General features: G+C 42.4%; 1 protein-coding gene across 2 annotated transcripts in view; it reads right to left on the minus strand.

The window, feature by feature from the left end:
* Nucleotides 1-610: 610 nt before the first annotated feature.
* IPO11 (importin 11) overlaps nt 611-22345 on the minus strand; it is a 553468-nt gene continuing 531733 nt past the window's right edge. For both annotated transcript variants that reach the window (XM_088444066.1, XM_088444065.1), the window contains one exon: nt 611-842. In XM_088444066.1, coding sequence (XP_088300192.1) covers nt 678-842 — 165 coding nt within the window. In that variant the 3' untranslated portion in view covers nt 611-677. The remainder of the gene's footprint in view (nt 843-22345) is intronic.

Genomic DNA, 22345 nt, shown 5'->3' on the forward strand with positions numbered 1-22345 from the left:
AACTAGATACACACTTAACGATGCGTGAGACTCTGCTAACACCATTCGTCTTTTTGGCATCTTTTTTTGCCGAAAATCAGTAAATTCACAATGTGGTGCAACTAGGACGCACCATCAGACTGTGCTGATCAATTTGATATGCAACACTTATATATCTGTGACTGAGTCTCTGAATCTGTATACGAAAGGCGACAATGTAGCGGACCCAGCTTTTTTCATTTCAAGTATCATTGTGGTTCATATGTGTCGCACATCAAATGGATCATCACAGACTGCTGGTGTGCCGTAGTTGCATCGCATTGTGACTTAGACGCATTTACGGTTAAAAATACGCCCAATGCTAGCAGAGTAGCGCTGCGTGGCGTATGGAGGCTAGATGTATCAGGACACATCTGTAGCTACTGTAGGCTTTTCTGTGGAGTGAAAATAAGCCAGAGAGGACAAATACCAATAGAGCAGGGATTCCTGAAAAAGGGAGCGTCATACATAACAAAATTCAGCAACTTGGCTTATACAGTAACAAAACTAATTTCCATGTTTTTATTAGAACTAAAAAAAAAAAAAAAAAAAATTATTTCTCGTTTTAACCAAGCAGAAACAATTGTTTGCATAATATTATTTTTATTTAAGGAAATATGATTTTTAGTGATTTTGTAACAAATTTGCTTTGCATATTTTTAGAGCCCCTGTAAAAATTCTTGTAGCTGTTTTACTATTTCCGTATCTACAGTTTCCATTAGCGATCGGAATCCTTCATCTCCCAGCAACTCCTGCTGTGCTTTCAGCTTTTCATAGACAAAATGCTGTAGTGACACCCCATGGACTGGGTCTCTGAGTGCAATCTGGGCATGGAAGAGAGAGAAGTAAATGCATTATTATACATTGACAGTGAAACGCTGAAACATTTAATTTCCTCTACAGCTATAAATGCAGGCAAGCTGTGCTTCGCTGCCTCTAAGCTTAATCAGCGCAATAAGAAAATGATACACTAGGATCAAGAAACTGATTATGTTTAATTAAAGTCAATTCTGTATTAATATTTTTTGTGACTTTTGCTGAATGTTTTACCTCAAGGCCTGAAAGCAAAGAAGTCTTGGCGTACGCATGCGATCACACGTGACTGACACCACATTAATCCCACGCCAATGTGACAGGAGACTCATCTCACTACTCTGTGCTGCTGCGGACGTTTAGTTCAGCTTCATACTTGCTTAATCAAGAACATACAGGAGTCTGTTGATCTGAAAATCTACATGCTGCTGTTAACAATCTGATGCTTTAAGCACCCACAATGGGGGGAATTCAATTGTCTACAATGGATGCAATGTGTCGGAACCGCATAGTACGCCCCACCTGCACTGCAAGTTTTCCCTTGCACCTTGTGATGTTGGCATTATCATAAATGGCTTATATGTGCTGGCGACATATTGCATTGAATTGGCCCAAATATGTTCTCATTTTACCACTTCCAACTCCTACTGGTCTGTCTGCATAGTTTTGACCGATGACAATAAGTGCTCTAAAACTACTTAGGGGTCTATTTACTAAGCAGTGTTAGGAGACAGAGTGGAAAGTGATAAAGTGCCAGCCAATCAGCTCCCAACTGTCATTTTTCAAACACAGCCTGTGAGATGGCAGCTGGGAGCTGATTGGCTGGCACCTTATCACTTTTCCCTCTGTCTCCTAACACTTAGGGGGTCATTCAGACCCGCTCGCGAGCGGCAGTAATCTCGCGAACGGGTCGATGTTCCCCACTGCGCATGCGCACGACGGAGGGAGCTCCGTCGTGCGCATGCGCGAGACCTGGACTGCGACAGCCAAGCTGTCGCTCCGGGTCTCGCACCAAAGGGGGCGTGCTGTCGATGTTGATTGATGTCGATGTTGATTCCCATGGGAACGCCTACCGCCTGAAGCCGGCCCCACTGACATCACTAGTGATGTCAGTGGGAGTGATTTTGGCTCTGATAGAGCCAAAATCACTCCAGGGCTTGTGGCAGGGAGACCCTACCACAGGGTCTCCGTCGCAAGCCCGATGGTCGCGATGGTCAAGACCATCGCGACCATCATCATGGACGCTCGCTATAGCTGTGGGTGGTAACCCACAGCTATGCGAGCGTCCATGAGGACGCTCCAAAAAAAGGTAGGAGGGCCCTGATTCAGAGCGAGCGCTCTGGTCAGAGCGTTCAGCTCTGAATCAGGCCCTTAGTAAATAGACCCCTTAATCATAGTGAAACTGAACCTGGGAATAATGTGTAGTCTGTTTATTTGAAGTGGGAGGAAAAGAAGGAGAAAATCTTTATTGTCATTAACAAACTCCATGGAATGTCAACAAAATGATCACATAAAACACACAACGCAGAATAAAACAAGCAGTATAACATCATCATACATAAAAAAAAATCAAGGTAAAACATTTTGACAATTTAACATGTGCACAGCCGTTCGAAAAACCTATTATACTGCCTTTTTGTTCGCGAATGCACAGTTCTAAAACTAGTATTAGATGGTAACTTCTCAAAAGAACACATAGTTGAATTCTGCAAAATTCCCTTCACTCTTTTAAACATGTTTCTCATAGATATTCTGAGTACTTGGCAACTCACCAGCAACCACTCTACCTGCAGTCCTAATTACCCCATCTAAAGCCTTGCGTTCAGCATCAGTACAATTACCATAGCATATGGCAATCCCATAGGTTAGAATGCTTTCCACAATACAACAATAAAAGTTTACCAAGGTCACCTTACTTACACGAGATGATTTTAATCATCTGAGAAGAAATAGCCGCTGCTGCGCCTTCTATACCAAAACACTGGAATTCAAGGCCCAGAGTATTTGAAAAGAGAATCCCTAAAAATGTAAAGGATTCCACCTGCTCAATAATCATCCAAACTCTGGAGACAAATTTATCAATTTTTTCTAAAATCAAATACAATCTTCTTAGTTTTAGACACATTTTAAAGTAATCAATTCCTTCTACTCCACTCAAGCATTTTAGTAACCTCATTGCTATATGCACCCGCATCCCCATTGCTTATCAATACAACAATAGCAGTGGCATCTGCAAATTTTACAGGCTTAAGCAATTGAGAAGCAGACTCGCAATCATGGGAGAATAATGAATATAATAGTGGACTGAGGAGGCACCCCTGCGGGACACCTGTATTCAACACGACTTCCTCTGAGATCGAACTCCCCAACGTAACTACCTGGGGCCTATCTGATAAAACACACACGCAATAATATAAAACACACACGCAATAATAGAATAAAACTCAGTTTGGACTATAAACAATAGAAAAGCAAACAGGACATTGATCATAGGAATCTATTTAAGGGTACTTTTCAAGAATGAAAAATGCATCACAAATGCAAACCTAAATAAGCCCCTGGTAATATACTAAAATAATAAACATATACTGTACAGTGAAGAAAATGAGAAAGGAAGGAAAGATAGCTTTGTAAGCTTTTTACTTATTAAAACAAGAGGAAAAAAACTATACAGTATGTCTAATAACAAACAGCACTTAGATCTCTATTTATTAACATTATTTTTACTAAAATAAAGTGAAAAAGGGTGTTTTCACACCCTTTTCACATTATTTTAGTTTCACCTGTATTTATTACAGGGCAATTGGAGTAGAATTAGTAAAATTCTACTCCAACCCCCAGTATCACTTATTTTTAGTAAAGCAGATCGCATTTCCCATAATTGTAATGGGAAATGTGATCTGTGTGCAAGTTACTAAAAATAAATTGTAAAAAAATACCGGGGGAAGCCCTGTGATAATAACGCCACCTGGAGGTGGCGTTATCCAGGGTCTCCCCCGGTTACCGGGCTCCCACTCTGCTCTAACGGGGAGAGCAGAGGCGGGAGCCGGTACCAGTAATCAGCTGTGTGGTCTAAAGAGACCGCAAGCTGATTGCTGTAAAAAAAAGAAAAAAAAAAATGAAACTTTTTTTTTTTCACTTACCTGAATCCAGGGACCGGTGATCGGGGCTCCGGTGATGGCTCCTCTCCGGTCAGCTTGTCTCCCACAGTGCACTGGGGCCCGGTCATCAGGTGATCGGGCCCCAGTGCAGTATGGGAGATCACCTGATCGGGAAGCCCGGAGAAGACCACCGGAGGCCAGGAGGATGCAGGTAAGTGTAATGAAGGGAGAGGGGGTCGCGGGAGTCCGCGATCGCGGGGGGCGGGGCTTAGCGCCGGGGGGCGGGGCTTAGCGTCGGTGGGGGGTAGTAGCGGTGGTCGGTCGGCGCATGCACGTGCTCTTAGTCGCGGTATTTTTTCAGAAAATACTGCGACTAGAGTGCGGATGGGATCCGCAGGGACAGAGCTTTATCGGAAGCTCTGTCCCTGCAAGGGATTTATAGTAAATCCCTGTGATATTACCTGAATTCGCAATGCGAATTCACTCGGTAATATCACACTACAATCCGCATTCAATATGCGGATTGTAGTAAATAGAGCCCTTAATCATGTATTTTCTGTTCTGTCTGCCTTTCTCAAAACTAATGAAGGCAATGGTTTTCTCAATAAGGTATAGTCAATTATTAATAAGCAAAAATAAAAATAGTAGATGAGTTTCTAATATACATGTAAAAAATATTTTTGTACTGAGTATATAAAACAGCACCTTATTATAATCACCCACTCTAAATTGGAACAGTGTGGATCCATAAAAATTAGGGATGTGCGCCGACTCCCGTGTTTTGTGATATCGGACAACGCCACCAATATTGTGAGAGCATTACAGCTGGGTGAATTCCAACGCGTCCTATGTTTTGCTCAATTTTTTTTTTTTTTTTTTTTAAATGACATAGTTGTGCTCTCTGTGGCCCAAAAAATTTCTGGACATTTTCGCCATTCAGCAGGTGTATGTAGAAGATTGCAGCACCTGCAAGAAATGTTGAATTTGCCCTGTCACCAGTTGAAGCAAGAGGTAGTTACAAGGTAGAACTCCACCCTTTATATGCTTCAGCGGATGGAGGAACAGCAAAAAGCCATCCAAAGCTACACAGGGAATTATCACATAGGAAGAGGAGGGGGAATGTACCTTACTAAAGCTCAGTGGAAAATAATTTCCGTGTTGTGCAATGTGCTGAAACCCTTCGAAGTACTGTAGTCACCTGTGAAGTGAGTTCATACACTGCCACCTTGAGTCAGGTAATTTCCCTAATTAGCCTGCTGGAAAAGAAGCTTGATAAACTGAAGGAGCAGCTGAAACAAAGCGAGTCTGCTAAGTACACTGGACCTGTAGATCAAGTCCTTTATTCGCTTCACCAGGATCCAAGGGTTGTCAGGACCTTCCAATTGGATCAATAAGTTTTGGTGACCGTGCTCGATCCTAGGTTTAAGTCATATGTCATGTCTTTCTTCCCAATGGACACAGATCTGAAGAGATGCAAAGAGCTGTTGGTAAGCAACTTGTCAGCTCTAGTGGCACGTGATGCAGCAATGGCTCCTCCTTCAGTTTCTCCAGCAAGTGCAACTGCCAAGAAAAAACTAAACTTTCCCAAAAGACACACTGGTTATGCAGAGGAGTCAACACAACCAAGTTTTGACATCTTTTTGAAATAACTTAAGATGGGTACATACTAGGTCGATGGTTCGGCCCATCTAACGATTGGCAAGTGCATACACACTTACCAATCGTTCTGCCAATGTGTCTGCGATGTCAGAGCTGACATCACAACTGGGCTGGCATTTAAATTGCCCGTCCAGTCAAAATGTCAATCACTGCTGGGTCCTTGCAGCATGTGTACGGGCAGATATTGGGTGTGCACACCTGCTAATGCACTATAGATATATCTACAGTATCAGTGTGTAGCCAGCATTAGATAATTCCGTATTTGCATTTCATTACCCCCATAGGCCACTTTCTCTCTGCCTCCCCCACCCAACCCTAACTTGCGTTTTGCTATGTTCTAATCCTCATTGTACTTCATCTGTAAAACATAAATACCTGGTCTGTGCAACCTTTCCACAAATCTGGGAATTACCTCACTTTGGGCCTGATTCAGAGCCGGAAGCTCTGACCAGAGCGCTCGCTCTGAATCAGGGCCCTCCTACCTAAAATTGGAGCGGCCTCCTGGCCGCTTGCATAGCTGTGGGTGACCACCCACAGCTTATGCGAGTGGCCAAAAAGACCATCGCGACCATCGGGCTTGCGACGAGACCCTGCGGTAGGGTCTCGCTGTCGCAAGCCCAGGAGTGCTTTTGGCTCTATCAGAGCCAAAAGCACTCCCACTGACATCACTAGTGATGTCAGTGGGGCCGGCCCCAGACGGTAGGCGTTTCCATGGGAACGCCTCCGTCTGGGCAGTAACGCCCCCGGCACGCCCACCAAAGAGGGCGTGCTGTCCTCACCATCGACGCCACGCCCCCTTTGGTGCGAGACCCATAGCGACAGCTTGGCTGTCGCTATGCGGGTCTCGCGCATGCGCACTAGGGCACCATCGACCCGCTTGCCAGTGCTCAGCGCTCGCGAGCGGGTCTGAATTAGGCCCTTTATTAAAAAGGCCACCATTTGGGTATTAAATTAAAACAAATGAACACAGCAAAGATGTGAAAAATAAACATTCATTGTTTGGACGTATATTAAATAACATAGTGATTTTAATGAACAACAGGCAGACTGGGACTAATTTGAATTACCACTCCCCCGTACAGTACCTCCAACTTTGATCTAAATGCGGGATCTCTCGAAGGGGTGGCAGGAAAAGTAGGTACAGTAGGCATTGTAAAGTGTTGCTTATAAACACAGTGTATGGTGCGATCTAATAACATGATAATGGTGCTGTATGGTTTTTACATTTTTGGGAAAACATTTTCTGCAAACATTTAGTGATTTATTAACAGAATATATATTTTTATGCTACAAATGTAACTGAGAATGATTGGACATGAACAGCACCTAAGAAGCAGTGCACTGCGGGGCTGGGAGTTATCTTCTCACTAGACAGAGACCAGGACATAAATGGGAAAGGGAACAATTTTCACTTGACGGGGTCATTTTTCACCAAATATATTACAACCTTCCCCTGGCGTTATGAAATGCCTCACGGCTCTTCAGTTTGATGTAGTACTGGCTGCCGGCTTTATCATAGATGGCAATGGATGAGAGTGGGCAGGCACTGCATCAGTTATAGAATAAGTAATATTAGTATTAGAATGAAAATATCTAGAATACATTATTATAGATGGCTCTATTATAAATGGCCATTATTATAGATGGCTTTATCATAGATAGCAATGGATGAGAGTAGGCAGACACTGCATCAGTTATAGAATAAGTAATATTAGTATTATCCTGAAAATATCTAGTATACATTATTCAGCATGATTCTATAGAAGGGTTCAATGAAGGAAATGCATTTTGCCAGCGCTGTTTACCATATTCATGAAAATGGTTGCACCCTTAATGCGCAGCTGATTAGTGTCCCTGATCTGTCTGTGAAACACTGTACATTTTTTTTTATTTAATTCATACCATATGCGCAATATCAGTTTCAGGTTTCAGCATGCTGGATGCAACAATCAGTAAAGCTGGGCACACACTGGAGAGATTTCAGGCCAATTTGCCATTTCGTAACGTCAAATTGCTTACATCTCTCAGTGTGTGTGGCCAATATGCGCGCCCCAGTGGTCATACGCGACGTCAGGTTTGATGTGCTGCACATCAAACTTGACGACATCGTTAGCGATATGGTGTACATCGCCTAATGTGTCCGTTCAGGCGATATGACGTGCTGATTTGGCCTCTGAAGACTTCACCTTTTGCCACTCCCAGCCAGTGATCTTAAAGATGGTTTTATTGTAGTGTGTACAGGAGCAACGATAAATCATATACAACAAACGATGCGATACATCGTTCAGTTGTTTGCAAGACTGCAGTGTGTGTATCCTCAATGGGCTTGATTCAATAAGGATTGCTATTGCTAACATAAGGACGTCCCCTTTACCTTACACACATCCTTAATACTTAGCAAGACTGCAAAACCATCGGTAACATTGAGTACCATGGCAGCCTCAAGCACACTTGCACAAGGTTTGACCTTACTCAGGATTGCTAACCTCATCGCACGCAGTGAAAGCCCAAGCAGTGGCTAATTTATGCATGCCCCTGTAACGAAGTTAAAACGCACTGGCATGCCTGTGTTTCACCGTCCACCACCCGTCATCACCTGAAAATGGTACTTCCTGTCAATCACTCTGCGATGGGTCTGTGTAGTCACTGCAGTCGCAGTCCCGATCGCAGTGGAGTGTTCGCACACTGCGATGCATACACATGCGCAGAATGCAACAATCGGCCGTCTGCATGCGTAATCGCAGTTGCCATCGCTAGTGAATCAGGCCTAATATCGCTAGTTCTAAGCTCTAGGGAAATCGTCTGGATTTCCGGTCGTCTCAGTGTGTACCCAGCTTAAGTGTTACCATTCTTTATAATGATATGTAACAAATGTATTACTTACTTATTAAGGGAAATAGTGTATGTGCAATAGAACAGAATTTATGCCATACTAAAGGCCACAGTGTCCTGTGATTTCCTAGAGTCCACAGTCTTTGGGTTAGGCACCCCTAAGGGAGGGCTAGGGGAGGGAATTAGGTTAGTCTATACTTACCTTACGGACGATCAGGATTTTCAAGATGTCGGGCAGCCGCTGTCGGGATTCCAACTGCTAGACTTGCGTCCGGCGGTAAATCATACTGATTCCGTTTTTGGTTGCCTGGAAAACCGTCTCCCTAGCCCACACCACGATGACAACAATAGAAATAGCATATAATAGCATATAATACTAAAGTTGCACGCTTTTAAGATCCCCTCAATGTCACAAATGAAATAATTAGCACCACCTGTTGATCTTTTAAAAAGTGGCAGCCTGTAATGAATATACTTTTGCACCAACTAGGAGAACTGGAAAGCATGTACTGTTAGGGGTGCACTGATACAGACCATCTATAGTGTCCATTATTAATACTGTATAATAATACACCATCCAGTACATCAGGAGACCAATCTGTACACCTATCTATAGGGCAGTGCAAAGTTCCTTTTCTGCCTCCCCCCCAGATTCCTGAACTTGCTTAAATGAGCTGGAATAGAGCCCAATTCAGCTCAGACAGGATGGCCCTACTGCCGCATGTAATGGCTAACTGTGATTGCTGGTCCTCTATATGTCACAATTATTACATACAATATGCTTCGTATGATGTATATTGTAGCTGATTATACCCTCTTCATGGATTGGCCACACTTGCTTTAAAAGCATTTGGAAACCCCCCTCTAGAAATCCTGCGTTTGCCACTGAGTACCCTGCTTCCCTATTAAATCAATTAGTCCAGGTGATTGACTTGTGTGACTGCGGCCACCAACAGTAAAAGTTGGACTATCTCCAATGCTGGAGAGTGCATGACTGAATACTTTTTATGCAGTATCTTATGTGACATAGGTGCATGCATATTCTGGAAATATTTCTTAGATATACAATATGTAACATGATTTGGATATAGACAGGATGTCAGGTACACCAACTCCACAGCCAAATCCTCTATTTTACTACTGCCTGACTCCTTCATGAAAGGCAAATGCATATTAGTGTATATTATAAGTAATAAAAAGGGGAAAATGAAAAATGCACAATGTAATGTAAACTGGATATGGTAAACTAGTATAAACATATTGCTGACCAATATGTGCATGCAACCTGTAATATCATGCAGTATTTTCACTTGCTTGTAAGGATGGCCATCGACCATCAATGATTCAAAATCATCGATGATTTAAGTTTGATGTTGAATATTTTAACCATGGATGGCTGGGAGCCAAGTCATAGCCATCGATGAATGAGTGTGAGATGATTTTTTTTTTTATTCACACGGGATGGAGCTTAGCCGGTGCTGCTAAGCCCCACCCCTGTTTTTTTATTGGTCCGTGGCCCGCCATTCTCTTCTGCAGTGGAAGCCATCAAGGGGTGCAAACCTTCGATGGTTCACCATAGATTGTTTGTTTGCCATCGATGGTAACCACCGATGGACATCCCGATTTGCTTGCATTGCTACTGTACATGGGTTGTTCAAGAACTGCGATTTGCACCAAGTCTAAATCAGGGCATTCATTAGTACTCAGCCTATTCCCTGTACAACTACCAACATGCCTGTACATTTACTGTACATGTGTTACTGCCATCGGTGATATATATTAGAGATGAGCGGTTCGGTTTCTGTGGAATCCGAAACGCTCCGAAGATTGAGGATCCGAGTCCACCCGAACCCTGTTCGGGTGTTCACCGCCTGACTCGGATCCCAGTTCGGGGCCGAACGGCGGCCGCCTGATGTCGGATTCTCACTAGAGAATCCGACATCAGGGCTCCTATTGTGTAGGGCAGAGCGCTGTGATAGCGGTCTGCCCTACACAGACACAAATACACAGCCGCCAGCGGCAGCTGTGTGTTTGTTACAGCAGCCAATGAGAGTCACACAGACTCTCATTGGCTGCTGCACGGAGGGAGCCGGCTGGAGCTCACACATGAGCTCTGTCTTCCGGCTCCCTCCTCAGCGTGTGACAGCAGAGCGGACGGCGCGGAAGCGGGGATACAGGTAAGTTTTTATTTTTTTTACTTGTGTAAGGGCCGGGGGCGCTACTGGGGGGGGTCTGCTACTGGGGGGTGTGCTACTGGGGGTGCGAGGGGCCATACTACTGGGGGGGGCCTGCTACTGGGGGGCTATACTACTGGGGGGGGTCTGCTACTGGGGGGGCCATACTACTGGGGGGGGCCTACTACTGGGGGGCAGCCTACTACTGGGGGGCCTACTACTGGGGGGACCATACTACTGGGGGGGCCATACTACTGGGGGGGCATACTACAGGGGGGGCCACTACTGGGGCAGCCTACTACTGGGGGGGCCTGCTACTGGGGCGGCCTGCTACTGGGGGGGGCCATACTACTGGGGGGGCTGCTAATGGGGGGCATACTACTGGGGGGGCCTGCTAATGGGGGGCACTGCATAGGGGACCCTACTACTAAGGGGACTGCATAGGGGGCACCACTGCTGGGGGCATTGTGTAAGGGACACCACTACTGTGGGCATTGTGTAAAAGGGGCACTACTGTGGGCATTGTGTAAAAGGGGCACTACTGTGTGTCGTAACATAAATAAGAGACACTACTTTATGGTGTAATGTGAATCAGGGGCACTATGTGCGGTGTAATGTGAATAAGATTGTGCACTGTGACTCCTTGGGCCGTAGCCCACTATGTAAACAAGTACTGTGACTCTGCTGGCCGTACCCCACTGGGTGGGTGCACTACTTTTCATTTCTGCCACTGCTGTGTGGCAATGTGTCATAGATGTGCTTTATACTGTGGTGTCTGTGTCGTTGTGCCGCTGCTTTGTCGCTTAGTAACCAGTCAGCTTACTGCAACCTTTGGCCAATAATGTTGAAAACAATATTATAAGCTGTGATATAAATTGACTGGAAATTAATGTTATTGAGGTTAATAATACTCTAGGAAGAAAAAAAAGACCAATTTATGTGATTTTAGCTTTTTTTGTCAATTTTTGTAAAAAAATCCAAATCCAAATCCAAAGCCAGTCACCGCAGTTTGGCAAATCCAAAGCCGGACGACGAATTAGAACCAAATCCAAATCCGGCAAAAATGGTCCGGCGCACATCCCTAATATCCCTAATATATATATAATTATGTTTTTATTTTGAAGATGGAATCGGTGTTCCGACTGCCCAAAATTGTCCCCGACTCCACAGCCCTGTAGGATGTGGGGAAGGAAGAACAGATCTGCATCAAGAATGATACTTAAGCTATCAGGTACCGGCAATCCCTACATGTATTTACATATGAAAATGTGTCCCCAGAAACAAAATTTAAAAGCCATAAATTAGACCAGTCATATATAAAAGACAATGCAGATAAATTCACCCCTCTAATGATACTGTCTAAAAGAGCAAATATAAATTACAAACAGGCCATACACATGAATGTATTGGCATTTGTATTATATATGCTTGTCTAAAATAAATATATCCAACCCATCTATTACTGTGTAATCAGAATTGCCAGAAATAAAAGAAGATGCTTAACGAAATACTGAATGTGACATTCATAACCTTAGCAAATGTTAGCAGACTTACAATGGCATATCACCCTGCCAGCCATGCACTTTCCTCAATAGTTTAAGTCACTGTCTCATGACAATTAGTATAATCTATTTTATTGATTAGTAGGAGTTTACTGGATGTTCAGTGTTTCAACCCTACGATGTACTATTAATGCAGGGCCATGTCTGATATCTTCAGTACTAGCGCATGAGTTTTGTTGTGTCTTTAGGTGACATACGGTAGGTCACTGACTTTCTTTTTGCTTTTTCTAAATATTTTTATTGATTCCGAAGCATATTTGAAATAATATATATACAATACAATATAAGTTGTACATAAAATACAGTAGGTCAATCCAATACAAGATATTCTTTGAACATCAAATACAATTACAATAAGATGTTACTGATGTGAATGGCCAAATACAGTATCTCTGTAAAGCGCTGCGGAATATGTGTGCGCTACATAAATAACTGGTAATAAATAAGTATGAATGACAGAATGGAGGACACACCGTGTGAGCAAAAGAAACATTCTATTAAACAATGGGAGGATCATTGTCAAATAACCTTGTTAAATACCATGAAGTAAATGAAAAACATTGAACAAGTAATTGTTGAGTCTGTGTAGGGAGAATAGAAATGTAACTCTCCCAAACTGTAGCTACTCTAGACGCCTTAGATAAAGAAGCCTCCAGCCAGTCCATACGAAACAAATAAAATAATTTTTCTAGAAATAAAGAAAAAGGGGCTTCACCAGGCTGTATCCAAACTTGCAAAATAGTTTTTTTTAGCAGCTGCGCTCAGTGCTAGCAAGAGTTTACAGCAACCACCTGACACTCTCTGACCCTGCGGTAAAATACCCAAGATAGCCCATGCAGAGTCAAAAGGCAAAAAGTTAATCAAGTTATCCAGGGCATATCTACAAACCTGGAGCCAAAAAGTTCTGACTAGGGGACAGGACCATAAGCAATGGAATAGATCAGCGTTATCTTCCTGACAACGGGGGCACCTATGGGAAGAAGAACCCATTATAAAACTACGGTGTGGACTAATATAAGTTATATGATATGTATTTAGGAATAGCTCTCTGTACGAGCTAGCAGGAATTATACGACATGAGTCATACAGGTTTTTAAGCAAAATGTCTACCGTGAGGTTGGGAAAGTGATGTATCTACTGAGGCAGGCCAGTCCGGAGGGTATCATAGTCTAGACTGCCGCGCAGGAAGCTGTAATGGTGAGAAATAACCCCACAGGCCGGCGGCATGTCAGACAAGAGTGTATCTAGAGTCTTGTCCCATCTTGTTTGGAAAAATGATGAATAAATTGGGTCACATCATAATGCTGCGCCTGGTAAAAGGCAAAAGGGGATGAGGACAAAAAGTCATATTTCTCAACTGCCTGGCAGAACGTGAGTGGCCTCCTAAGATCACTATCCACTAAGCAATCAACAGAGTGTATTCCCCTAGCTGGGGTTTGTGGCTAAACCAGGTTGGAAATCTGGAATTCGTAACAGTGGAAGAAAAAAGGTTTTATGCGCGATTAGGCACTTTGTGACGTAATATATGCCAGAGCCGGCGAGTGTTCCAAAGAAGAGGATTCTCTCGTAGATTTGTAGGTATCCCCTGGTCGTGGAGATGTAAAAAGGAAACCAAATTACAAACACTCAGAAAATTCCCCTCAAGAACCGAAGCCGTGTAAATATCTGTACCATGTAACCAGTCCCATAATTGATGTAGTAGTGCTGCATGATTGTAGTGGGTAATATTAGGGAAGTTAATACCCCTGTTATATTTAGTCTGTTGAAGGCGAATCAATCCTATCTGTGTCCCTGCTAAGCACCTTGCCCATAGAGAAATCTGATAGCATAAGGCAGAATACAATATAATTGCAAAGCCTAACAACTCATGGTACAGATTGGTTCCAATTTGAACCATAGACTTTATATATGATCGTTACTAGTATCTTGTAATTAGATAAATAAAGGACATATATTTTCAGATTTCACTATATGCAATAATACATTTTTTGTTACAATTTTTTTCGATCTCCAGGGCACCATTCCAAATAATTTACTTTGTTGTTTATTTTTTCTTTTTATTGTGCTAATTTAGAATTTGGTAGAAGTCAAAGTATGGTCTGCAAAGATCTGTTTGTCGCACTGTGCATGCTTGTTAAAATGTGGCTCAGAGGCGGTTTGGGCCACCGGGAGCATGGGAAAGTTTCAGCTGGGCTGTCTCAGATGTGACTCGACCCCCGTCTCTCAGGGTTAGTGTCCCCAGTGCCACTGGTTGGCTGACCAAAGCGATCTGCTGCCTGGCCTGCTATTACTCAGTGTACTGGGGCTGGGCTGCATGAAAGCCATTGCAGGCTCAGTGTCTAATACTGCCCACGCTGGCAGCACCATAGCAGGCTGCATCTCTCTACAAGCTTCCGGGGAAGGGGCACTGCAGACTCCTGGATAAACGGCCAGTCTTGGTGAGTGGGTGGTGTTGGGGGATCTCTGCCGCTCTCCTCTCTCTGGAAGCATTGGCGTGGCTTGTAGCTTCCTTAGGTGAGAGCATAAATCTGACCAGACCAGAGTAGGAATTTTGAGCACCTTAAAGCTACCTTTAAGCGCCTAATCCCCTACATTTTGGGTGCAACAATGGCGAGGGTGCCCAGCGGCACAACAACTGAATATCGCCTGTCACTTTAGATGGGAGCTACAGGTGAGAGCAAAAATGTTCCTGTGCTGTAGCCATCTGCTGCATAATGAGTTCTGGGTTGTACGATTACTGTGTATATTTCTATGGCCTCCTATTATTGTGTAAGCTTATAAGCTCCTACAGAGTGCTGGGGTAGTGTGTTTGTGTCAGGAAATTACATAATTACAATACCAACCACTCAGGACATAACATACTGACCAGACCAACCGCTCAGGACATTAAATACTGACCAGACCAACCACTCAAGACATCACATACTGACCAGTCCAAACACTCAGGGCATCACATACTGACCAGTCCAAACACTCAGGGCATCACATACTGACCAGTCCAAACACTCAGGGCATCACATACTGACCAGACCAACCACTCAGGGCATCACATACTGACCAGACCAACCACTCAGGACATCACATACTGACCAGATCAACCACTCAGGACATCACATACTGACCAGATCAACCACTCAGGACATCACATACTGACCAGATCAACCACTCAGGACATCACATACTGTACATTAGGGATGTGCAGGCTCGGATAGGTTCGAGTTTGCACGTGGAGTTCGGATTTTTCCCTCCAAAAAAACGGAACTCAGAACGAGGCAAAACGTCATCTTACATGGACGAACATCATCATTCCTGGACAAAAGACCAGGAATGATGATGTTCGTCCATGTAAGATGACGTTTTGCCTCGTTCTGAGTTCCGTTTTTTTGGAGGGAAAAATCCGAACTCCACGTGCAAACTCGAACCTATCCGAGCCTGCACATCCCTACTGTACATATAGACCAGTATGATGTGCCTAGTACAGCACGTACTGAACAGCCTTAAATCCTCTGTACAACATACATCCACAAACCACAGCCCTCATTTAGTGCTGTTTCCAGAAATTTCCCAGGCTGGGTTTCCATCCCAATCGACCCCTGATCTGGCAGGATTTCAGCTGCAAGTGACTTGCACTTGCAGTGTCTTAGATCTGTAGATGCAAACAGGGACAAGTTCATCACAGTAGCGGCGGCGTGCTCACATAAATGTAGTCTCGCTGTCCCACCTGCCTGCTATAGCACCAATGCTGGTTACTTATTTCATTGTAGGGGGGAGTATCACATTTTAAAACACTACAGATATGTCCAACGTCATCGTCAAGTTAATGATGATGACAGACGCATATTTACACATCGCACGCTGAGCACATTTGATACGGCCACACATACACTGTATTTCCAGTTGCACAGATTTTTTTATGCCTATATTTAAGCGCCAAATTGAGGCCTATTCTAAAACTAATGGTGGGTGCACACTAGACGATATGTCGTGCAATCCTGCGGATCGGAGACACACATTGGGTACATCGCCTAGTGTGTACCCATGATCTGCGCACTCCCGCAGGTCGTTAGTGACATCGCCAGTCGACCCTACCGCAGGGCCACCGGGGGATGTCACTAACGATGTGATGTTGCAGTATGCAGCATGACACGTCCTTCCTCCCTGTCTGCCCCAGCACCGGCAAGTGTGTATGCATCATTCGCATGCAGGGTCCCGTAGCCGGCGATGTCGCGCTGGGCACACATCGTCGAATGTGTACCCAGCTTAAGACTCAATGTTATATAGTAACACCAAGCTACTTGAATTATCTAAAAATCAAAAAAGCACAAGAATTATACTAAACTACAGGTCTGACAGCTGCCAAACATACAGGCTCCTGGAAGTTGTAAAAACCAATGTAATATCACTTCTCTTCTCAAATTCTAATTTCTGCAGAACATTTCCTGTCTTGCTTTATTCATAAACTACAGCCATTTATAAGCTGCTCTAATTGGAATTATTAAACCACTCCACTCACATTATCATCAGAGGATTGCATTTAATTAAAATAATTAAGCATTGTTTAATCAATTGTTTTTTTTGTCAACTTAATAATTCTTCAAAAGCGTATCAGGGTCAGAGAGACATTGCTTGTGACATGCAGCTTATCCCCTGAAAGTGCTACGAGGCATCAACATTCAATTCACATGGACTTTAAATGCAGAGACCTATTATCAACAGATTCATTAGATACAGTATCCTCAGGCCAAGTGTGACCTTCAGTTTTTTGACAATAATGAAATAAAAAAACTCACATATGTTTAGTAAAATACTGTACCTGACGGTAGGAGAAACATTACACATATAATATTAATAATACACTAAGCAGACTATTATAGTAGTCACAAATTCTGTATAGCTTTTTTTTTCAGCAAACATTATTGTATTACATAATGTAAATCTGTTATTATATTACATTACAATTATATAGCTACAGAAAAACAAGGATATCCCTTTCTCTAGGAAATGCTTGATTGATTGAGGAGTTGAACGACTGCCTTGGCAAAAGTATAGTTTTTCATGACAATTTGGCCACTGAGCAGCGCTGATCCTGTATATGACTTTCTCTGCAAGATATTTTATATTTACATCAGCAAAGAGGCACACACTGCAGATGAGCCCAGTTATGTATGCAAAATAACTTCAAAAATTTACAGACAAATTACTGCAGAAAAACCTACTTTGAACAGATTACCGTTTTTAATGCATGCATTCAGGTGATTATGGCTAAAAAAACAATATAAGGTAACAAGCAGCTTAGTTGTATCCAAAAGATGAGCTGCAAAGTTATCTAATAACTCATCTTAGGGGAAATCTACCAAAATGTAATTTTTCTGGTGGTTTTGGAACCACACACATCATGGACAAAAGCGTTGCATCATGGCTGAAAGTGGTGCGCAGTGACAATGTGGATTCTAAGTGGTATGGGTCCATTTCTTCATTTATCCTATTGGGAATGTTAAAAGGTGTATATTTTAATTATAATGATGACATCTAGGGGTATATTTACTAAAGAACGGGTTTTTACAAGTGGAGATGTTGCCCATAGCTACCAGATTCTACTTAACAGTCATCTAGCACCTTCAAATCTGATTGATTGCTATAGGCCATAGGTTCTCAAACTCTGTCCTCAGGACCCCAAACAGTGCACAATTTCCAGGTCTCCTCACAGAATCACAAGTAAAACTATTAGCACCACCTGTGGATCTTTAAAATGTGTCAGTGAGTAATGAATACACCTGTGCACCTGCTGGATGATCTGGAAAACGTGCACTGTGTGGGCTCCCAAGGACAGAGTTTGAGAACCACTGCTATAGGCAATATCTACAACATTGTGTATTGCTGTTTTGTTCTACAGCTGTTGGTGTGGGTAAAAACATTTTATATTTATATAGAAAATAATGTATGTAATTTTTCATATAGAGATACCTAGTGCAATAATCAATTTAATACTACACTTAAAGCCTTTATTGCCACAGCCTGGAGCATCACCAAATAATGTGTAGTGATTTTCCATTAGTCAGCCATTTCTGAATTCCCTTAATAACATTTGATTCATTGGGAGAGATAGATCTTTAGTTGTTACGCAAATGTTCTACAGAGATTTTAACAAATGATCACTAGACCTCAGTGTCATTTCGCTGCTGTTTTGTGATGAATTTTTGAATTTGTTCAATCTGAAAAGATGCTTGAGCAGAAATATTATTATTAAATGGAATGCTGTAATGCACTTGAGATAATGAAATCAGTGAGCATTTTAATATGCATGTAATGTATGTTCTTAGGTATAAATCATCCAACGTTTTAATTGCACAAAGCAGAATTGGAAAAAGACAAATTGCATGACGATGCAAACTGGAGAAGCTGAAAAGAAAATCCTTCTTGCTGCCATCACTTGCGAACAAAATTACTGTACATATTATAATAGAGTATATTTGGCCAGCGTTCCATATTTACATGCATGGTATGGTCCCATCATTAAAAAGGGACTTTTCATTAAGCTAATCTCCCTGTGGAACTGATAAATGTTGCTATAACAAAGCACATTTGTTTCAGGTCAGGAGCCTTAATGCATTTATCTTTCCATTGGGATATTTCCTATATGGGGCTTACATTAGTACATAACTACATAAATTGTATTCAGAACATCAGTCTTAACGAATGGATGATCAGTATTCCATGCACGTACAGAAGATGACATAACAGCATGTCATTTAAAACTGTTATTACATTATTTTGCGATGTTATCAATGGGTTTATTATAGTCATCAACTTCGGTAATTACTAACCAAACGTTCACGTGTGTGATATAGTATAATGACAGGCTGAGGAACTGTTATTGTAATTGTTTATATAGGTGATAAATGTTTAGGTGTGGAGTAAATACATGTTTATATTCTAATGTTATGCATCAGCAAAATTCTCTATGTCTGTTGCTGTGGGAATAGCAATGGTCTGCTGTGTTCTGTCACTGGATACAATTGTAATCACACAATAACTTTGTAATGTATCCTAAAATCACCAAAGAAAGTACAAAGACAAAGCAATGCAGTTAATAAAAGTTGTAGAGCAATACTTTTAAATGACTGTATCTGAAGGCTGATAACCCTTTTACGTATGCTGCTTTGGGTATTTCAATTGCACAAAATCCTACGGGTCTGCGCTTCTGTTCTTCAATTAAGATTCACAGACCACTCAGGAAAAATAGAATTAATAATACTGCACAACATACTTGAAATTTTCACCGGATAAGAACACTCAGATCTACATCCCGAGCCCTTGATATTCTACCTGGACTGTAACATACTATAATTGGCGTTCGCCTTCACAGACTGCTTCTACTGCAATTCATCATGAACGCAGCTCCACTCGATTTTTCACTCTACAAATCACGCTGTATTTTTTCTCAGAGTAGAGTGTTGTTGCTGTCAGGATTCCAATCTTCTAAGCAGCCTATCCTAAGCTTTATCTCAGTAAATAAAATCAATTACCCAGCAGTCCTATTGCTACTTCAAATGGAACTTTCCTTTACTGAATAGTATTGCCCAAGCACAGATATTGTAAATGTCCAGAATTTTCTATACTATTTCAATATTGAATACTTTCAATGTATTTATCAAAACTTTCTCTATACTGTATTTTCAAATCATTTGACCTAGTTTATTGGTCAGTGTATTTCAACGTCTTGTATATGGAAGGACAAACTGCCAAAAGGTCCACCACAGATAGCCCTGTGCACAGTATAACATTACTCATGTCAACTACACACAGAATTGTGCTCAATGTAACAGCCTCATTGTCACCACAGTGCCATGACCACTGCAAACAGCCTATAACAGCATAACAGTTTTATGGCCATCATTGAAAGCCTGCTCCCTCCACCATGTACAGTTAATCTCTATACATAGGGAGTCCTTGCCCCATGACAGACTATTTCTTCCATGAGTGCACTATGTTGTACATCTGGATCAATGCAAGTCCAAGAATGGCAATCCGACTGCACCTGTACCAGAAACAACTGTACCTTAAAACCCCTCCGGGAAATGCAAAATGCAGAAGCCCTTAAACTGGGGCTGCTCAATTTGCACTTGTTGCTTACTCCTGAGTGGAAATTTTACATAACATATCCACGATACAGGCTGCCCTGCTATCTTTGCTGCACAATTTGGCCATTTGATCTCAAACTTCGAGACTGAGAAAGAACCCAGCACAGCTCACTGCAGAAAATGGCTTACAGCATAATCTCCCTTATGATTTAGGAACATTCTCTCTCTGACTCTCCACTGGCAGATAACCAGCAGCTCTTCCCACATACTGCAGTCCGAAGCTGGAATTACTCCAAAAGATAAGAAAAAGAGATCTCATACAAATGGGGGATGCCCAGAGCACCACTGAAGATTGGGCCAGGTAGGTCCTACATCCACTGCGGCTTGATTTCTGGTCACATGGACCAAGCTCACAGGCCACAGCCTGCCATCCTAGCTCTTCCTTATCTCTTATCATTATCACTGTCTCAACCTCTAAACTTTTCCAGCCTTTTTCTCTCTCTGAGCTACCACAGAACCACCTGCAAGCACTCCGACATAGAACTTACATTCAGCACTGTAAGAACCTTCCCCTATCTATATGAACCTCTACTTGGATTGCCTTAGCTCCAGTTACTCAGTCTGATATGAAATTGCCCCCACCAAGCGAAGAAAATGTCCGCACCACACAAAGGCCCACATCTCTACAACTACAAAGAAGATGCTCAAGAAAAGCAGCTACAATTTAACGATTATTTTACATTTAATGTGTATTTTGTATCTCCCCCACCGCGTATCTTATTTTCACATATTTATCTTGTCCATCAAACCTCCGCGGTGCATCCGAGATGGCGACCTCACCCCATTTGGGTAGGATGAACAATATGTGGGACTGATATTCTATGTACTTGATGTGATCTAGGTATTGGACGCATATTTTGTATTTCCACCATTATGCATTCCAGTGATGTGTGGTGAGGTAAATGGCTGGGGAGGCACTGTCTAATTTTCAGAGCCAGATTTACAGATCCATATATGAACCCGAACGTTCATGTGGGCATTATACAAAGTTGTAGTAGTACATAGTGCTGGAAATTTGGTGTGTTTTGATCAGGGATGTGCGGAAAAGGTAGACAGGGGAGGCAGTGCCTCACCTGCTATACACTTTTCACTCCAGAGCTTTGACTATAAAAATTGTTAGAATAATACAATAGAAGATATTTATAATACTTTCTTTAACTTTTCCTTAGAATTTTTATGGTAAAAACTCTGGGGTATACCTGAGTATGATAGGAAAGGGTCTACCTGACCGCACATCACTGACCCATCCTCTTTCTATATATTGTTTAGAGTGCATCTTGAGTTACGTAATGCACCCAAGATGGTTGCCTCACAGATTGTGGATACGATGAACAACATGAGGAGCTGATCACGATGATGTTGTATTTTGTCTTGCTCACAGTTATCACTATGATTGTATGGCATATGTTGTATTTCCTCTTTGTAACTATTGAGGTGCGTTTCAATTGTTTTCGCCAGTGGCTGTAGTGCCAGGTGTCCAACGGAGCAATTCAACTGTTGGTCTGTTAGGGTACGAACAGCTACTGGCGTCTGCATATCTGCTTGCAGCCTCCTGAGGAGTTGAGCAGAAATATGCGATAAATCCGGCGATAAAGTTTGGGCGCCTTAACCTGCACTTTAAATGGGTTTAGCCGTTTTACGTGGCTAAACCCGATCTAATTACCCGCAAAGAATGGGCGGCCAAAACAATTGAATTGCGACATTGGGTGCCCATTAATTACCGTGACATGAAAACATTTGAATCGCCCCCCTTGGAGTGCATTCAAGGTGGTTGTTAACTATCAAATGTAATCATATCGTATGATCGTAACGATCAATCATACACCATTTGACCACAAGGGAAGAATTTCGAGGACAATCGTATAACACTTGTAAAAGCGGACACTGTTATCCCTGCATGGTTTGCCCATGGACAAATAAGCACAATGAAGCCCTTTGTGTCCTGTGCTGTCACTAGTTCCCAGTGAATAGATAGACTGATTGCTCAAAAATATTGCTTCAGCCTTAAAAATGCCTAGAACTATATGTAAGCAACAGGGACAGTC

The sequence above is a fragment of the Taudactylus pleione genome, unplaced genomic scaffold, assembly GCF_031769625.1.
Source record: "Taudactylus pleione unplaced genomic scaffold, aTauple2 ptg000345l, whole genome shotgun sequence".
Lineage (NCBI taxonomy): Eukaryota > Metazoa > Chordata > Amphibia > Anura > Myobatrachidae > Taudactylus > Taudactylus pleione.